Source organism: Ochotona curzoniae, unplaced genomic scaffold (genome assembly GCF_017591425.1).
Source record: "Ochotona curzoniae isolate NIBS_2020 unplaced genomic scaffold, NIBS_Ocur_1.0 contig_2723, whole genome shotgun sequence".
Classification (NCBI taxonomy): domain Eukaryota; kingdom Metazoa; phylum Chordata; class Mammalia; order Lagomorpha; family Ochotonidae; genus Ochotona; species Ochotona curzoniae.
This window is the reverse complement of record NW_024465573.1, coordinates 24908039-24931106: the sequence shown is the minus strand read 5'-3', so window position 1 is coordinate 24931106 and position 23068 is coordinate 24908039. Positions and strand designations below refer to the sequence as shown.

The 23068-nt window shown below is 48.7% G+C and overlaps 2 protein-coding genes across 3 annotated transcripts in view; both read right to left on the bottom strand.

The window, feature by feature from the left end:
- Nucleotides 1-2532, bottom strand: part of PHLDB1 (pleckstrin homology like domain family B member 1) — a 42348-nt gene extending 39816 nt beyond the window's left edge. The window contains exon 1 of the mRNA XM_040977062.1: nt 2340-2532. The gene's annotated coding sequence lies outside the window, so the exon portion shown is untranslated. The remainder of the gene's footprint in view (nt 1-2339) is intronic.
- Nucleotides 2533-7283: 4751 nt separating this feature from the next.
- Nucleotides 7284-23068, bottom strand: part of ARCN1 (archain 1) — a 31122-nt gene continuing 15337 nt past the window's right edge. For both annotated transcript variants that reach the window (XM_040977069.1, XM_040977070.1), the window contains 6 exons: nt 22158-22322; nt 17545-17710; nt 16553-16700; nt 15812-15920; nt 11387-11591; nt 7284-9108 (listed from right to left, as the gene is read on the bottom strand). In XM_040977069.1, coding sequence (XP_040833003.1) covers nt 9019-9108; nt 11387-11591; nt 15812-15920; nt 16553-16700; nt 17545-17710; nt 22158-22322 — 883 coding nt within the window. In that variant the 3' untranslated portion in view covers nt 7284-9018. The remainder of the gene's footprint in view (nt 9109-11386; nt 11592-15811; nt 15921-16552; nt 16701-17544; nt 17711-22157; nt 22323-23068) is intronic.

Below are 23068 nucleotides of genomic sequence, written 5' to 3'. Positions count from 1 at the left end.
GCCGCCACTTGGCGGCGCCCTCTGCTCTCGGACCCCAACCTGAGCGCGGAGTGAGGGTACTGCTGACCGACTGACCGTCTGCATCCACTGGTCTCTTGTCCCCTACTCCCCAGTATCTTCCGCCCACTCCCGGGAATCCTAACTACCCACCCAGCCCGCTCGGGCCCCCTCCCCGCCGGGGTGACCTACGAAAATCCCAGCTAGCTCAGCTGCGCCCCTCACCCCACCCCGCCATGTCCCAGCTGTGCAGGCTCTGGTCCTGCAGCGCAGAAGTAGAGCAGCAGCGCCCCAGCGCCCATTTGGGAGCAGAGTGGCGGAGGTCTGGGTGTCTAGATGGGATGAGCGACAGGCACGGACCCCCGAGTGCGGCCAGCCCAGACCGGGACTGGAAGGTGCGACCCCGAACCATCCGGTCTCCACGCCCGGCGAGAGCGCTCCTGCACCTGCGCCACACGGATAGCAGTTCCCAGCCCTCTCCGGAGAGCTGAGTGTCCCCCGGGGATCTCTGCTCCCGTGTGAGGGTGGACAGAGGCCCAAAGTGAGCCAACAAGCCCAAAGACCTCCATGGCCTAAGGGGAAAGGTACAAAGCCAGCCCCAGGAAGAAAGGTCAGCTCCCCGAGAGCGTCTGCGGGTCGCTCGGTCCCTCACCTGAGTCCTGGGGGGCCAACCGAAGCCTCGCCCCGGGCGGCGCATGGCTGTGGCCGGCGGCCTGCGGGGCCGAGCTGGGAAGGTCTCGGCTGCCCGGCGCACATCCGCCCTTGAGGAAGGAGCCAGGACGGGAAGGAAACTGAGGCTGGGAGCCCAGCGGGCGGGACGTCCGAGCCGGACGGGGGCCGGAGTGGGACTCCTAAGGCCCAGGGGCGGAGACTACTCAAGGACTAGGAAAATTAATGCGGCGGAAAAAAAGCAAGGAAAAGAAAGGGGGCCTGAAGAGCGAACAGGCGAGGAATTGGAGGCACAGGGATGTGAACCGGGGAGCAAAGGCTAGGGGCAGGGGGTCCTCGGCGAGAGGGAACGGACGGGGGAGTCGACCAGAAGGCCCAGGGATGGAGCCGGAGGCAAGGCGGGTGGCCCGGAGTGCGTGCCTGTGATCGGGGTTCCGTCTGATGGGGTGCCGGAAAGGTGCACTCATCCGAAGCGGCCAGGCCAAGTGCGATCCCCGCTAGAAAGCGGCCCTTGCTCCCCCTTCTCCGGGAACCGCCGCGAGTGGGACAAGGCGTCAGTGTTGCGCAGCCCCACCCGCCCGCCCCTGACGGCCGGACAAGCGGCCTTTTCTTTTTGGGCCGGCGGGGAGAAGGAGCCGCTTGTTTGCTCCAGGGGCAAATTAAAAAAAAAAAAAAAAAAAATAGGAGGGGGGAAGGGCTGCCCCACAGACGCCCGCCCGCTTGCAGCACGGAGAGGGGCTGCGTGTGCCACACGCACGGGTTCTTCAGGGCGGAATGGGGTCGGGGTCCCCCGGGACCTGGTGCTGGGGTGTGTATGTGTGAGGCTGGCGCGCCGAGGAAGGAGCGGCTGCAGGGGGAGGGCCGCACGCAGTAAGGAGCGTGTTCGTGTGACCGCTGCGGGTGAGCCCGCTGTCCGGTGAGTCAGCCTAGGGAGCCACTGCGACGGCTGAGCTAACGGGCCCAGAATGCGGCTCCGCCCCGGCGCCCTGGATCCCTCCTACGCCGGCCGCGGTGGCCGGGCCAAGTCCCCCGCTCGCGGCTGCCTCGCCGGAAGCGTCGTGGGGCTGCTCGGCAACCACCCTGCGCCCGGCAGCTCCCACCCTCCCCGCCGCCCGCCAGCACTTCCCCATCCCCCGGGGGAGCCCGATGACTTGGCCGAGCCTCGGCTCCGGGGAACTCCGCTGGGGATTCAAACCCAGACCGCGCGCTGTTGTGGAACCAGAGCCTGCGACTCACTTTTCCAATGTGTCCCATGCGGCCTCCGGGCCCTAAAGACGTGGAGCCTGGAGGAGTGCCTGGCAGGCCCCAGGTGCGCTGCCCACCTCCTGGACACTTCCAGACCCCACACCCCCAAGCTCCCCATCGTGTCTCCGAGCCGGACTCCCCCGGCCCCGCTCCCCCCACGTCTTTCCTGTCCTTCCAGGAGGCAAGCCGGGGAGCCCCCCACCACCACCACCCGGGGGTCCCGCTGATGGCGGAGAGAGGCAGGGGTGGGGCCCTGCAGGACGAGGCCCCGCTCGCGCACGACACCCGAGAGACCCTGGCAAGTGTCCCTCCGGGGGAGGGGGTGGGGGTGAGCGCGCGAGGGCCCCCCCTGGCGGCGAGTCAAGGGGGGCAAAAGCCAGCCGCCTGGGCGTGCCCGGCCCTGTGGTCGCCTGCGCCTGCACACTCACCTGCGGTGGCCCTCTTCCTGTGCGGGTTTCTTCCGAGCCCCCAGGCCCAACGCTGAGCTGAGGACTCTGGCCGGGCCCGCGGCTTCGCCTGGCCCAGGCGCAGAGGTGCAGCGAATGGGACCCCCGCCAACGCCAGGGGAGGGGGTGCCCTTCACCGGGGCCGGGTTTGGTAGGTGTGTGTGCTGTAAGGGGGAGACACCGGGGTCTCTTGGCTCGGCTGGGCCGCGGCGGCCTCGGGCTCAGGAGGACACTGTTGCTTTTCCCTGGGAGCTCGCTGAGTAGGAGGAGAGCGAGCCTGTCCCGCCCCCCCCAGTCCCCGCCTCCACCCCCGTCCCGGCCGGCCTGGCTAGCCAGAGAAGACGCCCTTGTGGGGCTGCAGTCCAAGGTCCCCCCACCCACCCTTTCCCACAGCAGCACCCCCCCCCCCGCCTGCACAGCGCCCGCTTTGTTCGTCCCCACAGCTGGGCTCTGCACCACCCTGCGCACCACACACACATACACACTCCACCCTCTCCGCGCCGGACTCTCCCAGACCACCCTCCACCCAAGGTTTTGAGGCTCCTCTCAAGGAGCTGTTGGGGACAGTCAGCTTGCACCCCTCCCTTGGATTATTTACCTTTTCGCCTTAGCTGCTTGGAGCCTCCAGGGCTCCCAGGGAACGGCACTTTCAACATCTGTTCCAGAACATCTGCAGAGGGGACACTGACCTTGCCCCATTCCTTCCTCCTCCTCTTCACCCTGTTCCAAGCCCTCACCAGGAAGCAGCGGCCTTGGAAATGAGCCGAGAGGGCACGTGAAAGTGTGTGTGGCCCGGGAGAGCTCCCACCTGCTGAGAAGCAGATGCACCTGGGAGGCAGGCTCTAGAGCGCAGCATCCCACAGCAACACAGAGAAGGTACCGGGGAAGGCAGTGCTCTAACCCGCTGATGTCCTCCTCTCACAACTCCCACCAGGAAACCCGACGCTGACAGCGAATCCTCACCTTGCAAAGCCAGCTCTCCTCCCAGGAGACCGGCTGGGGACAGTTCAAGGGAGCTCCATCTGCGAGACTGGGCCTTTTTAACCTGTGCTGGTGAAACCTGGGAGATTGTTTCTCCTTGAAGACAGGAGGGGCAGAAAATCACCAGGTCTGACCCAGGCTCCACCTTGTGAGACGTGGGGGTGGTGTGGGGGTAGGGGAGGCGGGATAGCAGAGAATAAGGCATCCAGTTTGGGATGGTCACACCCTGTTCTCAGTGGCTTTACTCCGGAACGGCTGGAGGTTGCACTGCGGGTATCTCTGGTCACTCATTGACAGGGCTGGCGTGAGCAGGCGGCCCCCCACGGCTGGGTTGGCTGCAGTCACGCAGTGGAAGAGAGAGGGGGCACGCTTTGCTGCTGCCTACAGCGGTGGTGGAAAAATCAGGCTCCTAGCATAAACCGTACCAGGAAACCTGAAGATATCAGTCCCCAAACTGCTCTGTCCTGTATGCCAGCATCCAATATTGGAGAAAAGGGACTTAGAAGTCTCTTAGAAACTTAAAATTCTGCTTTACTATCCCAGCTCCTTTTTACTGTTTTGGCCAGGAGGGACTTCAAAAAATAATTAAGCCTATGCCTGCCTCAGCCCCCGGGGGATTGAAATGGCCTCTAACCTTTCCCACTGTCCTGACAACTCCGGAAGCCGTGGAGCTCATGGCGAAGGCTCTGTGCAATGTGTCCCCTCCTGCTGTGTCCAGCCTCTGGGTTCCCACAGTTAGAGCACTCAGGGGAGTGGAGCCCTACTGCCCCCTCCCTCCACCCTCATCCCACTCCACATCTGGAGCCCATCAAAAACTCAGTGCTCTGTTATGCAAGAGGTCGAGCAGCTGGGAGCTCAGGGGAGGGGTGGAGAGGGGGGATGAGAAGAGGGCGGCAAACAGCTTTCCAGGCATGCTTCAGACTTTCCGAAATGCAAGCAGCGGGAGAGGGCAAAGGCTGGGTGTGGAAGAGTGCCTGTTTTTGAGGCCCTCTGCACTTGGCTCTGCACCTCACAAGTGGATTTCCACACTCCTTCTGACTTTACCTTGGCACACTCTCTATGCCTCTCTCCAGTTGTACTCCAGAAAGAGGCGACAAATGATCCCCCAACCTGCAGTTCCCAAAGATACACACCCTCTCCCAAAGTTCTGCCTTCTTTGGACCTTAGGCTTCATTAGTGTCAGTGTGGTGGCAGCCATGACATCAAGCTAATCCCTCCCTGTGTCCAACAGGGTTGGGGGAGGGGGAGGAGTGCAAGCCTTCTTAGCTACGAAGGAGCAGAAGTTCTCAGCTGGCCTTGGAAACTGCATCATGCATACCTTCACCCAAAGCTAGCATGCACTCAAGACTGGGGAGAAATTCAGGTTGAAGACTGGTCTTGTACACCTGTATCAGTTCATGATTCAAGTTAGAGAAACAACACACATTCATTTGAGCAGAAGAAAGGATGGGCACCAACAGCCAGGGTCGGTCCAGCCCAAAGGTTTGGGATTCCATCTGAGTCTCCCATGTGGGAGGCAGGGACCCAAGTGCTCAGGCACATCAGCAGGGGGCTGGATGGGAAGTGGAGCAGCTGAGACTTGAGCTGGTCTGAGACACCAGCACCTGTCCTAGTTTGATAATCAACCTAATCACACAAAGTAGACCCAGGGGAGCCTTCTGCAGTTAGACTAACCCATGCAGCCACTGACAGGAACTGCAAGGCAGAAACCATCCTTCCTGGTGGGGAATGAGGAGTGGCCCAAGGTTCTGAAAACTTCCTGGTAGCTAGATTTCTTGTGTTTGTCAGGTAGTCCTTTTTTTTTTTTTTTTTTTTTTTCCTCTCTGAAGGCTCATCTTATCCATCACTAACTCTGCAGCCTAAAATATCAGCCAGCTGGGGCCAAGTGGTGGCTCAACAGGCTAGATCTCTACCTGCAAATGCCAGTACCCCACAGGATGTTCCACTTCCTATCCAGCTCCCTGCTTATGGCCTGAGAAAGCACTGGAGGATGGTCCAGAGCCTTCAGACCTAATATCCACATGGGAGACCTGGAAGAAGCTCTTGGCTCCTGGGTCAGTTCAGCTCTGGCCATTGTAGCTACTTAGGGAGTGAACAGTGGATGGAAAATCTCTCTTTATCTAAGTAACTCCTTCAAATACAACAAACCTAAAAAGAGAGTCAGCTAGACACCCAAAAAATACTGTTTGCCTTGGGTAGTCACAGTACACAGTACACTTTTTTTTTTAAAAGTTATTTGAAATGTAGTTAGAGGAAGAAGCAGAGTTACATCTTCATTGGTTCACTCTCCACACTATGGCTGCAGCAGCCATGGTTGAGATAGACTGAAGCCAGGAACTGGGAGCTTCTTCTAGGTCTCCTAGGTGAGTGTAGGGACCCAAGCACTGGGGCTGTCTTCCACTGCTTTCCCAGGCCATTGGCAGGGAGCTGGACCAGAAGTGGAGCAGCTGGGATACCCGTGATACAGGCGGGGGCTTTAAAGTGCAAGACAATAACCCCAGCTCCTTTCACACTGGGAGCAGCTCAAGTCACAGTTACTGAAAGGCTCAAGAGGGAATGGGGGTGGGGAGAATGGTTGCAATGACAGTAAAGAGGGGGATCAATTCAGAGCATTCATTTTTTAAAAAGATTTATTTTTACTGCAAATCAGATATACGGAGAGGAGGCTCTTCCGTCCAATGATTCACTGCTGAAGTGACTGCAATGGCGAGTGCCGAGCTGATCTGAAGCCAGGAGCCAGGAACTGCCTCCAGATCTCCCATGCAGGTGCAGGAACCCAAAGCTTTAGGGCCGTGCTCAACAGCTTTCCCAGGCCACAAGCAGAAGCTGGATGGGAAGCAGAGCCACCGGGATTAGAACCAGTGCCCATATGGGATCACACAGGTTCAAGGCGAGGTCTTTAGTCGCTAGGCCACCACGCTGGAACAGAGCATTCACTTTCACCCCTCTAAAGGCTACAACATAAAAGCCTTAGTTCCTCCACCCAGCGTGGTAGTCTAGTGGCTAAATCCTGCCTTTGCATGCGCTGGGATCCATCTGGGAACAGGTTCTAATCCCAGCAACCCTGCTTCCCATCCACCTCCTTGCTTGTGGCCTGGGAAAGCAGCCGAAGTTGGCCCAAGGCCTTGGGACCTTGGACTCGAGTGGGAAGCCTGAGGGAAAGCTCTTGGCTCCTGGCCAGATCAGCTCCAGCCATTGTGGCTACTTGGGGAGTAAACCAGCAGACAAATCTGTTGATCCTTCTCTAAGTCTCACTTTCCAATAAGATGTTTATTATTTGTTCATTATTAATTTTATTATTTATTTAATTTACCTTGGGCTTGCCACACAAGTCCAGCATCCCAAGGCTTTGGGTTGTCCTAGACTGCTTTCCCAGTCCACAAGCAGGGAGCTGGATGGGAAGTAGAGCAGCCGGGATTAGAACCAGTACAGATATGGGATCCTGGAACTTGCAGGGCAACAATTTAGTCCTCAGGCTATTGTGCTAACCCCAAATGAATAAATCTGTTTTAAAGTATTGTACCCAGCGTGATAGTGTAGTGGTTAAAGTCCTCGTCTTGAATGTGCCGGGATCCCATATGGTCGCTGGTTCTAGTCACAGGAGCAGCCCCACTTTCCATCCAGCTCCCTGCTTGTGGCCTGGGAGAGCAGTCGAAGACGGCCCAAAGCCTTTGGACCCTGTATCCACATGGGAGACCTGGAGGAAGCTCCTGGTTCCAGGCTTCGGATTGGCTTAGCTCCAGCCACTGCAGTTACCTGGGAAGTGAACCATCGGATGAAAGATCTTCCTCTCTGTCTCTCCTCCTCTCTGTATATCTGACTTTGCAATAAAAATACTTAAACCTTATTTTAAAAAGTCTCATTAATTTTTCATCTTAGATCCCATCACAGTATCCTGAGTCAGGAGCCATCTTAGTGTGAGTCAAGAGTCCAATAAGCATCTCATTTTATAATATGCTTTATTTGATTAAAGAATTTGCCTTCTCTGTGTACACTGGAATGTTATATTCCCTATATATTTTACAGGGTTACAAAACTTCTCATTTTAAATATTACCCCAAAAGTAATTTCAGAACAAAAAGTTTTTATGAAATTAAACTTTAAAAAATCATATGGACAAGGAACTCTCAACAAAAATGGATTAATAAGAGATATCTTGCCTACTTAACTACCTGACAGACTTCTTTTTCCAATTCCCTTCCTCAGAAAGATCTTGTGTGGAAACCAAATTAGAGATAAGGATTCTTCCTGATGTATTAGGGAAAGGGAAAGGCCAGACATTTCTTTGGCAAGCAGTTCCATCCCTGGCCGGGTGTGCAGCTGCTGTGCTCCCAGCGAAGCATCCTCTGCAGGAGGACCACAGGCTGCTCAATGGGAGTGGCACTCTCCAGCAGGACAGGGGTGTGGGAGGTCCAATGCACCATGTCTGCCCACTACAGCCTCCTAGCAATCCTTTCTCTACCCTTGTTAAGTGCAATACTGGCCTGAAGAACAAGGCTGGGCTGGCTGATTGAAAAAGGAATGGATGAGCTAGAGCTAAGAAGCCACCACCACACGATGATATTCAGTGGGGAGGAAAAGAAAGAAGCTCCAAGACAGGAGGAGACAGGTGGAAAATGTCAGGCAGGCTAGAAAAAAAAAAAAAGGAATATATACGGGTAATCGCTGCACAGCAATAGAATCATCTGTCTCTTGAAATGCTACAAAGCTAGTGGTAGAAATGGAGTTTCTTTGTTGGTTCAGGGCCAATGGGACTGGTACAGGAACTCCCCAAACCCACAGCCTTCTAAATCATAATCTCATTTCTGCTGGCAAGGAGGGGACTGATGACAGAGCAACCAAGTGGTAAACTTGAGGAATGTGCTTGGGTTACAAAGACTGAACTAGCATGTTTCAGTGTAAGTATCTAAAATGCGGAGAACTGCAAGCCTGGGTAGCACCAGGAGGCAACATGATTGCAGTGGGTGTCCCGAAATGAACATAACTATTCTTCTCTAAAACATCTTTGAGAGGATTGTGTCATTTGAAAGCTACTTCTCAGTTATCTTTAATATTGACAACTGGAGGGACGAGACTTAACAGGAAAACCTGGCAAATGGAGAGATGAATGCATATTGAAAAATGCCAAAAGACAACTCAATCTCCTAATGCAGTTCACCTGTATATAGTCCAAAAATCAAGAATGGGTTAAACTTGTTCCAGGAGTGCCAGACAACTATAGTGTCCAAATACAGATGATCCCAGTGCTTGATTGAATGTATGCAAAGAAAACACTGGAGGTAAAAAATGAAAGATTAAAATCTTCTACAAAGAAAACTTTTTTTAAAACAAAGCATGAAATGGACCTATACTTAGAGATTAAAATAAAGGAGCAAGCTTAGGGCGAATGCAGAGGTGGCATTTAATTAGGGGCATTCTCTGGAGAATTTGCTTTCTTGCTGGCCAGAAACATCTGCCAAAGAAATCAGCAGCCTTTCCCTTGTGTCTGTGTCATTTCTCTGTCAAAGAACGTCTCCGTGACACTGAAACACGGGGGGCGAGTTGAGGGTCCTTGCGCGCAGTCGAGCACTGGATCAGAAAACAAGGGTCTCCAATGGCTCTACATTTGGGAAACCTCTTCAGCCACTGTCAGCTTCTTCTTTATTCGACAATTTTTCTTTTCTGTTCCCTCTTCTTCATGTTACAGAATCTCATACCTATCCACTAGGAAAGTGGTCTCTGTGGAAAATCTCACGGGGCTGTTTCCATCCACCAGGGTCACTTTGGTAACCTAGGAAGGGAGAGAGAGTCAGGGAAAGGAGGCTGAGTTTCCAAGATTCTAGCTAAATTATTATTACAGAACAAAGTCCTGAAAAGCAGAATTAAAAAACAACTTAGAAATATTAAAATGTGTTCAATTCAGAACTGCAGCTCGCGGTATCACTTTTTCACTAACATGATCATTCTGCTCTAGCCAAACGGTAAGAGCTGGGGTGAGATACAGAGCAGTGCTGATGGCAAAGCTCCACAATGACCTGCAGCCACCAGACCTTAGGAAACCAATGAAGATTTACAGGTCTACCCAGATGATCAATTAATACTTGGGCCCCAAATTCAATGTTATAATTTCCAACATTATTCATCTGGTCTTCTCTCTCTCTCTCTCTCTCTTTTTTAAGATATATTTATTTTTTATTACAAAGTCAGATATACAGAGAGGAGGAGAGACAGAGGAGAAGATCTTCCATCGGATGATTCACTCCCCAAGTGACTGCAACGGCTGGTGTTATGTCGATTTGAAGCCAGGAGCCAGGAACTTCTGGGTCTCCTGCGTGGGTGCAGGGTCCCAAAGCTTTGGGCCGTCTTCGACTGCTCTCCCAGGCCACAAGCAGGGAGTTGGATGGGAAGTGGAGCTGCCAAGATCAGAACTGGCGCCCATATGGGATCCCGGTGTGTTCAACGCGAGGACTTCAGCCGCTAGGCCACGCCGCAGGACCCTGGTCTTCTTTTTTTAAAAAAAGATTTATCGGGGCCCGGCGCGGTGGCGCAAGTGGTTAAAGGTCCTCACCTTGCACGCCCGGGATCCCATATGGGTGCCGGTTCTGATCCCGGCAGCCCCGCTTCCCTTCCAGCTCCCTGCCTGTGGCCTGGGAAAGCAGTTGAGGACAGCCCAAAGCTTTGGGAACCTGCACCCGCGTGGGAGACCCAGAAGAGGCTCCTGGCTTCGGATCGGCATAGTATCGGCCCGTTGCGCTCACTTGGGGAGTGAATCATCGGACGGAAGATCTTCCTCTCTGTCTCTCCTCTCTGTATATCCGCCTTTCCAATAAAAAAATAATAAAAATAAATCTTTAAAAAAAAAAAAAAAAAGATTTATCGGGCCCTGTGCAGTAGCCTAGCAACTAAAGTCCTTGCTTGAACATACCAGGATCCCATATAGGCACTGGTTCTAATCCCGGCAGCCCTGCTTCCTATCCAGCTCCTTGCTTATGGGCTGAGAAAGCAGTCGAGGACGGCCCAATGCCTTGGGACCATGTACTCATGTGGGAGACTCGGAAGAGACTCCAAGCTCCTGGCTTCAGATCGGCTCAGCTCTGGCTGTTGCGGCCGCTTGGGGACAAATCAAATGACAAAAGTGTTTAGGCAAAAAAAATTTTCTAACATAAGAGTTTAAAAAAGAGGAAACTGGGATAGTTGCAGTGACAGGGAAGAGTCAGCTGTCACCTGCAGTGCCATTATCTCACAGGAGCACCATTTTGAGTCCTGATCGCTCTATTTCTAATCCAGCTCCCTGTTAATGCACCTGGGAAAGCAGTAGAAAATTATTTAAGTCCTTGGGCTCTTAAACCAACATAGAGACCAGAATGAAGTGCCAGGCTCCAGGCTTCGGCCTAGCCCAGCCCTGGCCAAGCAGTCATGTACAGAGTGAAGCAGTGAACAGAAGATCTCTCACTCTCTGTAACTCTTTTTCTTCTTCTTCTTCTTCTTTTTTTTTAAAAAAAGATTTACTTTTATTGGTAAGGCAGATCAAATTTATGGAGAGAAGGAGAAACAGCGAGAAAGATCTTTGATCTGCTGGTTCACTCCTCAAGTGGCCGCAACAGCTCAAGTTAAGCCGATCTGAAGCCAGACACCTAGAGCTTCTGGTCTCCCACACAGGGGCAGGGTCCTAAGGCTTTGGGGCATCCTCTACTGCCTCCCAGGCCCGAAGCAGAGTAGAATGGGAAGCAGAGCAGAGTGAAAAACGAACTGATGCCCATAAAGGATCCTGGCGCTTATAGGGGGAGAATTAACCAATTGAGCCATCATGCCAGACTCCTCTATATAACTCTTTCAAATAAATAAAATAGATCTTGCATGTTGCATCATCTGTAAGTACTTTCACACAGAAGCACACTGAATTCTTCTGATCTAGAGAGGAAAACTGATGTGGGCATGATCATACAAGTAAGAAGCGGAGTTATCTGGGGACACCAGCTTTTCTGATTTCTGCACTACGAAGCCCTCTTTTCTACCTGGTACCTGCCCTATGGCTCCTTCTATATATGCCCTCTATTAGAATGAGTTACCTGTATGTTACAGTAATTCTTTTTGGAGATGAAGGAAACTTGAACAGGGAAGAAGTCATTGGGCTGCCCAGCAATGCTAAACTCCAGGCTGCCACTCTTATTTTTGGCATCAATCACTGGCAGGCACCACTCCAAGGTATTTCGTCGACTGTCATGTCGATATTCCCCATCGATCTCACCAATCACAGGTGCACCAACACCAGACCTGTCATGAGAAAGCATCCAGTCAAGTTAACTGACATAGCTAGAACTCTACCAAGAAAAATCAATCCCAAATGTGATTATGTTCCTGAAATTTTGCCTCTAGAATTGCAATTTCTGTGCAGTTCTAGAAAAAAAAATGAGGCTTCCCAATAACTTGAAAGATAAAAGACCTAGCACCCTGACTCAAGGTTTCACTCAATTCTTTTTATGGAAAGATACATGCAAATACAATGCTCAACAAGTATGCCTGTGGACTGTTTCAATTTACAGACTAGACCTGGGAGTTAGCAGAGGATGGATAGTGACAAACATGTGAGCTGGGTATATTTTCAAAAATCCTGCATTAATAATTTGCCACACGTTCAAGAAGGATTTTAATTCACCTCATACATGACACCAGAAGAAAAAGCAGGTCCATTATATTAAGGAAGAACTTAAGTATTAACAAAGGAGATCAATACAAGCCTTTAAGATGTATTTTCAAAAGACTCGAGACATACTGAGGTCAACACCAGTGGACTTATTTGATTTACAATGTAACAAGTGAACTGTGGTAGGTGAAAGCACAATTACCCCTGGGCAAAACAGAAGGAACTCGTTAGGAGAAAGAAGTAAGTGAAGTGCCCTCAATCTGCAAGAGAAGCCGGCTGGTTAGGATGTACTTAGCACCCCCACACAGGGCTCACAAGCAGTGTCACCTACTCCTACACGTTCTAAATTTACCATGCTTTAGTTCACCAGTGACAATGAAGGCTTGTTTAGGGGCAGAGTAAATAACGGAGACAAAACCTTACGGTGGCATAAGAATATGTTAACTCTTTCCTATTGATTTTAATGTCCTAGATTTTTTATTTTCCTTCTCTTTGCTCTTGCTCAAACTCTTGTCCTGTTCAAGCAGTGTTAGACAATGGAGTAAAATGCTAGCAGTCTCTTCTGGCGACTATTCCAAAACTGAACTAAGACACAGGAAGCCACTATAACCACAATTATGGGGTAGATGGAGAAGCCTAAAAATTGTGGCATCCTAAAAATAATCTTGTAAAATAAATCCTGACAAACAATACCCTACCTGTCACGAACATCCAAATCCTACAATACTTGAAGGCAGCCATAAAGTGTTCTGAAAGAGTTACTAAACTGTACAGACTAAGATGGTTACCCTCCCTCTTTTTTTTTTAAAGATTTTTTTTTTTTTATTGGAAAGGCGGATATACAGAGAAGAGGAGAGACAGAGAGGAAGATCTTCGGTCCAATGGTTCATTCCCCAAGCAGTCACAATGGCTGGAGCTGAGCCAATCTGAAGCCAGGAGCCAGGAGCTCTTCTAGGTCTCCCATGTGGATACAGGGTCTCAGGGTTTTGGGCGGTCCTTGACTGCTTTCCCAGGCCACAAGCAGGGAGCTGGATGGGAAGTGAGGCTGCCGGGATATGGGATCCCAGCACATTCAAGGCGAGGACTTAACCACTATGCTATCATGCTGGGCCCAGATGGTTACTTTTTGATAAGCCTATTAAAAAAAAAAACAAAAAAAAAACAGAAGAGTGACTAAAAAACCATATTTGGGGGCCAGTCTATGTAAGACAGGTTAAGCCACCGCCTGCAATGCTGACATCCATATGGATGCCTGTCTGTGATACCGCTCCCTGATAAGTGTGCCTGGGAAAACAATGCAGGAGTCTAAGTGCCTGGGTCCCAGCAACCCCGTGGGAGACCTATGAAGCTCCTGGCTGCTGGCGTTGGCGTGGCCCAGCCCTGGTCACTGCGGCCATTTGCGGGATGAACCAGTAATCGGAAGATTTCTCCTTCTTTCCTTCACACAAATGAAATAAATCTTAAACAAACCCTTATCTGACAAACCTAAATCTGTAAAGCTTTGAATTATCAAAAAATGGAACAAAGGGTCAGGCATTTGGCACAGCAAGTTAAACAGCTCCTTGGGATGCCTGTATTTCCATAGCATAGTTCTTGGGATCCAGTCTCAGCTATTCTGCATCCGATCCAGCTTCCGGATCATCTACTGTGGAAGCAACAGAAAATGATGGAGTAGTTGGGTCCCTGAAAGACCCTGATGGAATTCTCGGCTTCTGATTTAGGTCTGGCCCAGCTATGGCTGATGAAGGGATTTGGGGAGTGAATCAAGGTAGAAGACTTCTTTTCCTCTCTGTCACTGTTTTTCTCCCACCAAATTAATTTTAAAATAAAATTTTAAATCATTTAATTGATTTAATTTAAAAATAGTTAGAAAGCCAGATGTAGAGAGATGGAGATACAAAGAGAAAGCTCTTTTGTCTGCTGTTTACTCTCCAAGTGGCTGCAATGGCTGGAGCTGATCTGATCTGAAGCCAAGATCCAGGAGCTTCTTCCAGCTCTCCCACACTGGTGCAGGGTCCCCAGGCTTTGGACTATCCTCCACTGCTTTCCCAGGCCATAAGCAGAGAGCCAGACTTGAAGTGGAGCAGTTGAGATTTAAACCAGTGCTCATATGGGATGCCAGGGATGCAGGTGGAGGGTCCCTCTAAACAGACTATTTTTCTGCAGAGCAAAGAGGGCAGGCCAATAGCAGAGGGACACTTGGAGACCCTTGGACACAAGCAAGCAGCAGAAACAGCAAGTGGTGTTGCAGTGATGAGATACCCTGGCAGCAACAGACAATTAAAGCTCCACTGGTAGCCAGGTAGGAAGGGGAGCTCATCAAGAACTCAGGAGGTGAACCCAGTCATAAAAATGCCTGTCCTGTTGATTTATTTAATCTGACACTGAGCAGCAGTAGAGTCCAAGCAGTCAGGTGCAGGAAAGGGTGAATTTCATTGATTACACCCTCCACCAGTGCCATATCAGGTGCCACTGTGTGCACGGAAGCAGCATATCAGTGAAGATGCACTAAGAATACATTTACAGCTGATCACAGTTAAGCTTGACAGGTGATATGAACTGGGAACTCACTGATGAACAGTGAACACTTAGTGGAAATGCTACTGAGAGGATAAAGCAGATTTCCAGAGATGCCTCGTAAGCCAAGAGTGCACAACAAAAACACAGAACTGAATTTTTCAGAGTGACAGACAGTTCTGTTACCTTGATTGTGCTGATGGCTTCACAGATCTACATATGTTAAAACTTCAACTACATAAATTAAATACGTGTAGTTTACTACATGAAGTACATACCTTAATAAAGCTATCAGAAAATTTACTCAAATGAAAATATCTTGTTTTGATAAAAATCAACAGTTTCGGGCCCGGCGGCGTGGCCTAGTGGTTAAAGTCCTCGCCTTGAACACACCAGGATCCCATACGGGCGCCGGTTCTAATCCTGGCAGCCCCACTTCCCATCCAGCTCCCTGCTTGTGGCCTGGGAAAGCAGTCGAGGATGGCCCAAAGCTTTGGGACCCTGCACCTGTGTCGGAGACCTGGAAGAGTTTCCTGGTTCCCGGCTTCAGATTGGTGCAGCAGCGGCCATTGCGGTCACTTGGGGAATGATCTTCCTCTCTGTTTCTCCACCTCTCTGTATATCTGACTTTGTAATAAAAATAAATAAATCTTTAAAAAAAAATCAACAGTTTCCTTCACTACATACTGTCATTTTTTTCTACACACTGTCAATTTTAATGAAAATTTATAGAGCAACTGAAAAAAAATTTAATAAACTTAATTTTGAAAACTGTCAAAATGGACAAAGTTTGACTGGCAAGTGGCTCCTCCTTCTGGACATCTTCATTATTACATGAACAAGCTGAGGATCAACATCTGAAAATACAAACATGGAACCATAGCATCGGCCGTTGCGCTCACTTGGGGAGTGAATCATCGGACGGAAGATCTTCCTCTCTGTCTCTCCTCTCTGTATATATCTGCCTTTCCAATAAAAATTAAAAAAATAAATCTTTTAAAAAAAAAAAAAAGAAATCGGTTTTTGATTTGGCTTGAAAGTAAGCAAAACTTACCCCTTCCAAAATGTATAGTCCAATCCATTTGACAAAGGTAGATAGTCTTGCAAATATCATAATCAAGTCATAAAACATTTAAGTCATCCCTCACCGTCCCCTTGTGTCCTGGTCACCTAGTACTTTCCTCTCTCTCACCCAACTCCCATTCCTAGAGTACTGTTGTCCTTTCCAGAAAGTCATAGATAGCCAGCCAGGAGCTGCTTCCAAAAGGAGCTCCAAAACACAGTCCTATACGTCCAATGTAAGGATCACAATTATGTGGAAGACATCACTTACGGAAGTGGGATGGTGATAACCACATCATTCAGTTCTAAATTATCTTCCTGTAGCTCATATTCTATATTGACATCACATCCGTTTCCACTCTCTGAAGGCCAGCAGTTAACTGAGGAGGAAAACAAAGTTGTCATTCTCTATTAGTACAAGAGTGCATGCAAGTTCAGAAAGCAAATGAAATCGTACTGACAGCGTCAGGTCTAACAACATTTTAATCTGAATTATATTTAAACAATTTTTAAAACTGAAAATATTAAAAATTAACATGATTACATACTAAATCTAATTTCAAAGTCCCTTGAAGCTTACATGGCCCATAATCTACACATCTAAAATAGTGATCCTAATGAAACTCTGGGTTTTTAATAAGATTTATTTATTTGGTTTCCAGTGAGAATGAGAGAGACAGAGGTCTTCCATCCACTGGCTCATTCTCCAGATTTCTGCAGTGGCCAGCACTGGACCAAGCCAAAACCAGGAGTTTCTTTTGAGTCCTTAAGTACTTGGGCCATCTTCTACTGCTTTTTCTAGGTCATTAGCAGGCAGTTAGTTCAGAAGTGGAGCAGCTGGGACACAAACCAGATGGGTTTACCTGCTAGGCCACAATGTTGGTATAATTCTTTTTTTATTTTGATGAAAAAAGGTCATTTCGTCAAAAAGAACTTTGCTATAGCAAACAGCCAGGACTATTTCTAGATTTCTACACATACTAGCTTAGTGAAGCAAGCCAGAGGCACTTACTTGTCAGAGGAATAAAAGATTCCTCTGTGGTTTGTAGTCTCCACTTTAGCACCCCTACGTCACTGTTGACTGGAAATGACTTCTCTGGATTCTTCAATCCTATTAGGGACTCTGCAGTGAAAAGCTTTTTATCCACATTTGGATGGGTCTGAAATGAAAAGAGAAACTTCAGAAGTTCAGACACAGTAGACAGGACACAAACCACTGGAAGACAGGTGTTGGGTACAGCAGTTAAATGTTGCCTGGGGCCTGCAACAGTCCCAGCTGGGCTGGCCAAAGTCAGGAGCCAGTAACTCCATTCAGGTGCTAGGGACCCAAGGGACCTGGGCCATCATCTGCTGCCTCCTAGAGGCTTTAGCAGGAAAAGCTGCTGCCTCTGACAACAGCAACCAACAGGGGCATTGATTCAAGTCCCAGGTGCTCCTCTTCCAACTTAGTGCCCTGCTAATGCACCTGGGAACGCAGTACAGGATGGTCCAAGTGCTTGGGTCCTGCCACCTATGTGAGAGACCCCAAAAAAGCTCCTGGCTCCTACCTTCAGCTTGATCCAGCCCTGCCTGTTGTGGACATTTGGGGAGTGAGCCAGCAGATGAAAGACCTCTCTTTCAAATTAAAGACAAAAAAAGGGCAAGCACAAAGTAGCAATGACTTGAATTCAGTCTATGGGATACAGACATTCCAAGTACTTATTTAATTTGCTTCACCACAACACCTACTCCAATTACTACAACTTCAAAATTTTTTTAATTAATTAATTTATTTGGAAGGCAGAGGGACAAAGTTCCCTCCTGAAATAGCTGCAATGACCAGGGCTGGTCCAGGATGAAGCCAACAGCTTTACCAGGTCTCCTATTTCATGGCAGACTGGCACTAGCTACATCACACAAATAATTTTCTGTGTTCTCTGGTAAAAACAAAAAGACTCTAGCTAAGATTGTGCTAGATCTTGCACTAGCTATCTTAAAGATTCTGAATCTGAAGACTCCACACACCTGTAGTTGCACCCCTTTCTTATCTTCATTTTCCACATGAAGACGAATTCGGCCAAATTTGTCATCTGAGATCCTAAGCATGATCATTCCATGTAATTCCATATTCTGTAATCCTCCATCTCGTCCACAGGTCAGTGTGATCTTTTCTTCAATCTTCATATGTACACTATAATGACAAAGTAATAAATTTGTTCAGAAAGGTAGAAACCAAAACAGAACAACTTTTCTTTCATTTCATTTTTTTAATTTGGAAGGCAGACAGATGAAAGGCAATCTTCCACCTGCTGGTTCACTCCCCTAAAGCCTGCATCAGCCAGGGTTGGATCAGGCCTGAACCAGGAAAAGAAAGAACCTAGAACTCTGTCCAGGTCTCCCAGATGGATGGAAGGCACCCATCCACCTGAGACCATCTACTGCCTCCCAGAGTACACATCAGCAGGAAACTGGATGGGAAGCAGGGTAACTGGGACTCAAGCAGACCATTCTAACATCGAACGCAGGCATCCCAAGTGACGAGCACACTGTTTAAGCCACATGTGTATTCCAATTAAAAAAATATTTTGGCTATGAATTCTGAGGTAGGTGGGAGTAAGGAGGGGCTAAAGTTTTAATATTTGCCTTCTTTTTGTTTGAGAGACAGGGAAACAAGGGACACACACAAAGGTTTCCATCTGCTAGTCACTCTCCAATGCTCCTAAGTCAGGGGCTGGACTAGTCAAATCTGGAAGCCAGGAATTAACCCAGGCCTTATACAATGGTGACAGGGATCCAGATATTTGAGGTATCATCCGTTGCCTCCCAGAATGCTCATCAGTTGGTAGGTCTGGTGCCATAGTGCAGCACCTAAAGTCCTCACCTTGAAAACACCGAAATCCCATATGGGCATCTGTTCTAATCCTGGCAGCCCCACTTCCCATCCAGCTCCCTGCTTGTGGCCTGGGAAAGCAGTTGAGGATGGCCCAAAGCCTTGGGACACTGCACCAGCGTGGGAGACCCGGAGGAAGCTCTTGGCTCCTGGCTTCAGCTTGGCTCAGCTCCAGCCGTTGAGGCCACCTGGAGAGTGAACCATCCGACCGAAGATCTTCCTCTCTGTCTCTCCTCCTCTCTGTGTATCTGCCTTTCCAATAAAAATACTTTCAGCAGTTTGAGTCTTACAAGGACTCCAAGGAGGCCAGCATGAAAGGGCTGCAGGAGCTGCCCTCGTCCTAGAAGTGGCCCTGGACCCGGACTCGGCACCGCACAAAGCAGTTCAGCGGGTCACACTCATGGGCCAGGTCCCAGTAGTCTCTGCACTGGCCGATTCCGAAGCCGCTGTTCGGTTAGCCCCCAGGTTGTAATTGTAGTCAGAGCTGTAGTTGGGATTATAGGAGTTCTGCTCAGGAAGGCAAGGCCTGGAGTCACAGGACTCGAACTGCTGGACTCCAAAGGCAGGGAGCTGGATGGGAATCGGGACTGCAAGGATTAGAACAAGCGCCCAAAAGGAATCCTGGTGCGTGCAAGGCGAGAACTTTAACAGCTACACTATTGCGCCAGACCCTGTATATTCTTTATTTAAACAGTACATACATGTGTACTTATTTGGTTTTTTTCTCCCTCCTAGAACCATAGAGAGGCAACTTACAGGGTCAACATTGTCATGTAGCTACTAACAAAAGGCCAGCACTTCACGTGAGCATCAGTTTGAGTTCTGTCTGCTTCGTTTGTATGATTCAACTCCCTGCTAATGTTCCTCAGAAAGCACCAGACATTCCGAGTTCTTGGGCCCCTGCATCCATGTGAGAGACCTGGAAGAAGCTAATGGCTTCAGAACAGCTCAAGTCTGGCCATTGAGGTCATTTGGGAAATGAATGGAAGATTTCTCTCTCTCTGTAACTCTTTCAAATAAAAATAACATAAATCTTGAAAAAAAAAAAAGTCTTGCTACAATGGACAATCACTATTTACTTATTTGTAGAGTTTATTTAAAAGTTGAGGAAACAACAGAAACACATTCAGGAATGGAATGGGCAGAGAAGGGAAAGGTGCGAGAGAGTTGTTTCTATTTCTTCTTGTGAAAGGACAATTATCAAATACAATTTATATTCAGGAATGGAACTAGTCCTAGCTGGATGAGCTGCAGAGGCTAGAGTGCCTTGGCATCCTATTGTTCACCGTTCCAACCCTTAGGCCTTTCTAGAAACAAAGGCCCCAAACTTAAGACCACACAGGTCTACACAGGGTCCCACTGTACTCACTACAGGTAGCAATGTTCAAGAGGTACTTTATTATTTAGAATAAGTCTCAACTCTAAGACATGACAGTCTTCAACATCTCAAAGTGTGAAGGTTCTGCCTTCTTCAACGCACTAGCAGAATAACACAGCTTTAGTGAATCAAGACTTACCCTGACATAACCCTGCTCATTGCATGCAGAGTAGGACATATAAAGAGCAAACTCCTCTTTTATGCACACCTGATAGAAGTATCCTCCCAGACTCATCTTTCACTTGACCTCAAAACCATCAGCAACAGTAGAAGGTCTGGGCTTTAAGTCAAGAAATCTGAGCCATGAATGTTAACTACCACCTAAAAATGTCACCAACCAGAACCACAGCTCTGAGATAAAAGATAAATCAATATATTTTATATGAAGTAAAAACACATAAAAGAAAAATTAATATATTAATTTGATTCAAAGTATTTCTATATTTTAGACTAAAGATGCAACTAGAAAAAGATATGCTGGGGGCCAGTGCCATCCCAAGATACGCTGCAAGCTCAAGTCCTGGTTCTCTGCTTCCAACCTAGCTTCCAGCTAATGCCCCAGGGAAAGCAGTAGATGGATGGGCCAAGCACTTGAGCCCCAGCCACCAACACAGAGACCAGAATGGAGTTCTTGGTTCCTGGCTTCAACCTGGACCAGAGGTGGCTACTGCAGCCAAGGAAGTCAGTGTCAGTCTCTCCCTTTCAAATAAATAACAACAACAATAAAACACACACCGAAATACAGTATAGAGCTACCACAGCTCTAGCTATCTAATTCAAGTCCATTTTAACAGACAAGACACAAACTAGGCATGAAGACAAGCTCTTTTTAACTTAGTCATTTAAAGGTAAGTTTTAACTTTACAGAGAATGGATGGCTGAGAACGCTCCTTCAAGATTAAAGAAATCTTGTGCTAATTCCACAATATGAGCTCAATAAATCTTTTAAATCAAGAAAGATTAAAAAACTTACAGAACATCAAAATATTATTATTTTTAAAAGATTTATTTTTATTGGAAAAGCAGATATACAGAGAGAAGCAATACAGAGAGAAAGATCTTCCATTTGCTGATTTACTCCTCCAAGTGGCCACAACTGCCAGAGCTGAGTTGATTCAAAGCCAGGAGCCAGGAGCTTCTTCTGGGTCTCCCACGAGGGTGCATGGTCCCAAGGTTTGGACCATCCTCTACTGCCTTCCCAGGTCACAAGCAGGGAACTGGATGGAAGTGAAGCAGCCAGGACACAAATTGGCACTCACATGGGATGCTGATGCATGCAAGAAGAGGACTTCAAGCACTAGGCTATTGTGCCAGGCTCCAAATATTTTTTTTTAAAGATTTATTTTTATTATTATTTTTTTTATTAGAAAGGCAGATATACAGAGAGGAGAGACAGAGAGGAAGATCTTCCGTCCGATGATTCACTCCCCAAGTGACAGCAACGGCTGGTGCTGTGCCAATCCAAAGCCAGGAGCCTCTTCCGGGTCTCCCACGTGGGTGCAGGGTCCCAAAGCTTTGGGCCGTCCTCAACTGCTTTCCCAGGCCACAGACGGGGAGCTGGAAGGGAAGCGGGGCTGCCAGGATAGAACCAGCGCCCACATGGGATCCCGGGTGTGCAAGGTGAGGACCTTAACCACTGCGCCACCGCGCCGGGCCCCAAATATTTTTTTAATTTACATGTTTTGGGGCCAAGTGTGGTATTATAGCAAGTTAGGCCACTGCCTGTGTCACATCCTATATGAGCACTAGGCTGAGTCTTGTCTTCTCTCTTTGCAATCTAGTTTCCTAATGCACCTGGGAAAATACTGGAAAAAAGCCCAACACTTAGGCTCTGGCCACCCACATGGGAGACCCTTAAGAAGCTTCTGGGGCCTTGCACAGTGGCCTAGCAGCTCAAGTCCTCGCCTTACAAGTGCCAGGATCCCATATAGGAGCGGGTTCCAATCCCAGAAGCCCCACTTCCCATCCAGCTCCCAGCTTGTGGCCTGGGAAAGCAGTCGAGGACAGCCCAAAGCCTTTGGACCCTGCACCTGTGTGGGAAATCTGGAGGAAGCTCCTGGCTTCGGATTAGCACAGCTCCAAATGTTGCAGTCACTTGGAGAGTGAATCACTGGACAGAAGATCTTCTCCGTATATCTGACTTTGCAATAAAAATAAATAAATCTTAAAAAAAAAAAAAGCAGCAGCAGCAGCTTTTGGTTTCTGGATTCAGCCTGGCTGGAATCTGGCTGTTGTGACCATTTATGGAGTAAACCAGCAAATGGAAGATCTCTCTCTTTGCCACTCCTTCTCTCAGACTTTCAAATACATAAATAAGTCTTTAAAAAAATAAAACAGCATGATTTTTCTTATTGAAAGTTACCACTTTACCTTTCCATATTAATGGGCGGAACGTGCACTTTGGTTGCTTCAGAGGTGCGTTTGCCCACGTTGGAGGACATGATAGTTTCACCTTCAGATTTCAATTTGTCCACAAAATTATCTACTTCTTTTCCTTTGGCTCCAAGTTTCAAAGCCTTGCTGGGGCCTGAAGGCCTAAGTGGAAGAACACAAAATTTAAAAAAATTAAAATTAAAAAACATTAATTAATGACCCTGTATCCTATAGGAATTCCTTAAGAGGAATGTGAATACCTCAAGGGAAAAACCCAAGGTTCCTATTGTTAGTAGACAACTAGACTATTCATGTTCTGACTTAAGAACCTACCCAAACTGCCAGCTGACAGTCACTATTAATATTCAAGGTTTGGAGCCACACCCGGTGGCAATGCGCAGGGGCCAGAATGTGTGTAGACCAGTTGGGTTACACCACAGCATCAGCTGGCAAGAGCCAGGACTGGGTGCAAATCTTGTCAGGTTGGACTCACAGTACTTCCTGGCAAGCACAAGATCTGTGTTGGCAGCATGCCTGTGGGCACTCTTCTGCTAGATTGTACCTACTGCTGCTGAGCATGAGAACCAGGGCTGGGGGCGGACAAGGTGGTGGCATCCATTGGCTAACCTGAGGGCCAGATCTGACTGAGCTAAGCCACAGCATCCATGGGTGTACGCAAGAGCTGGATGTAATTCAGGCTGGACCAGGCTAGGCCGCAGAGACTGGTACACACAAAAATTGGTATTGTGGATGGGGTAGGCCTGGTAGGAGTTATTGGGGATCATCCTGACTAGGCTACAGTATTGGCTGGCATATCTGAGGTTCGGGTCTGTGGCAGACTAGCTGGGCCAAGCCACAGCACTCATCGGCTCATGTCAGGTGTGAGGCTGAGGCTGAGGCAAAACTGA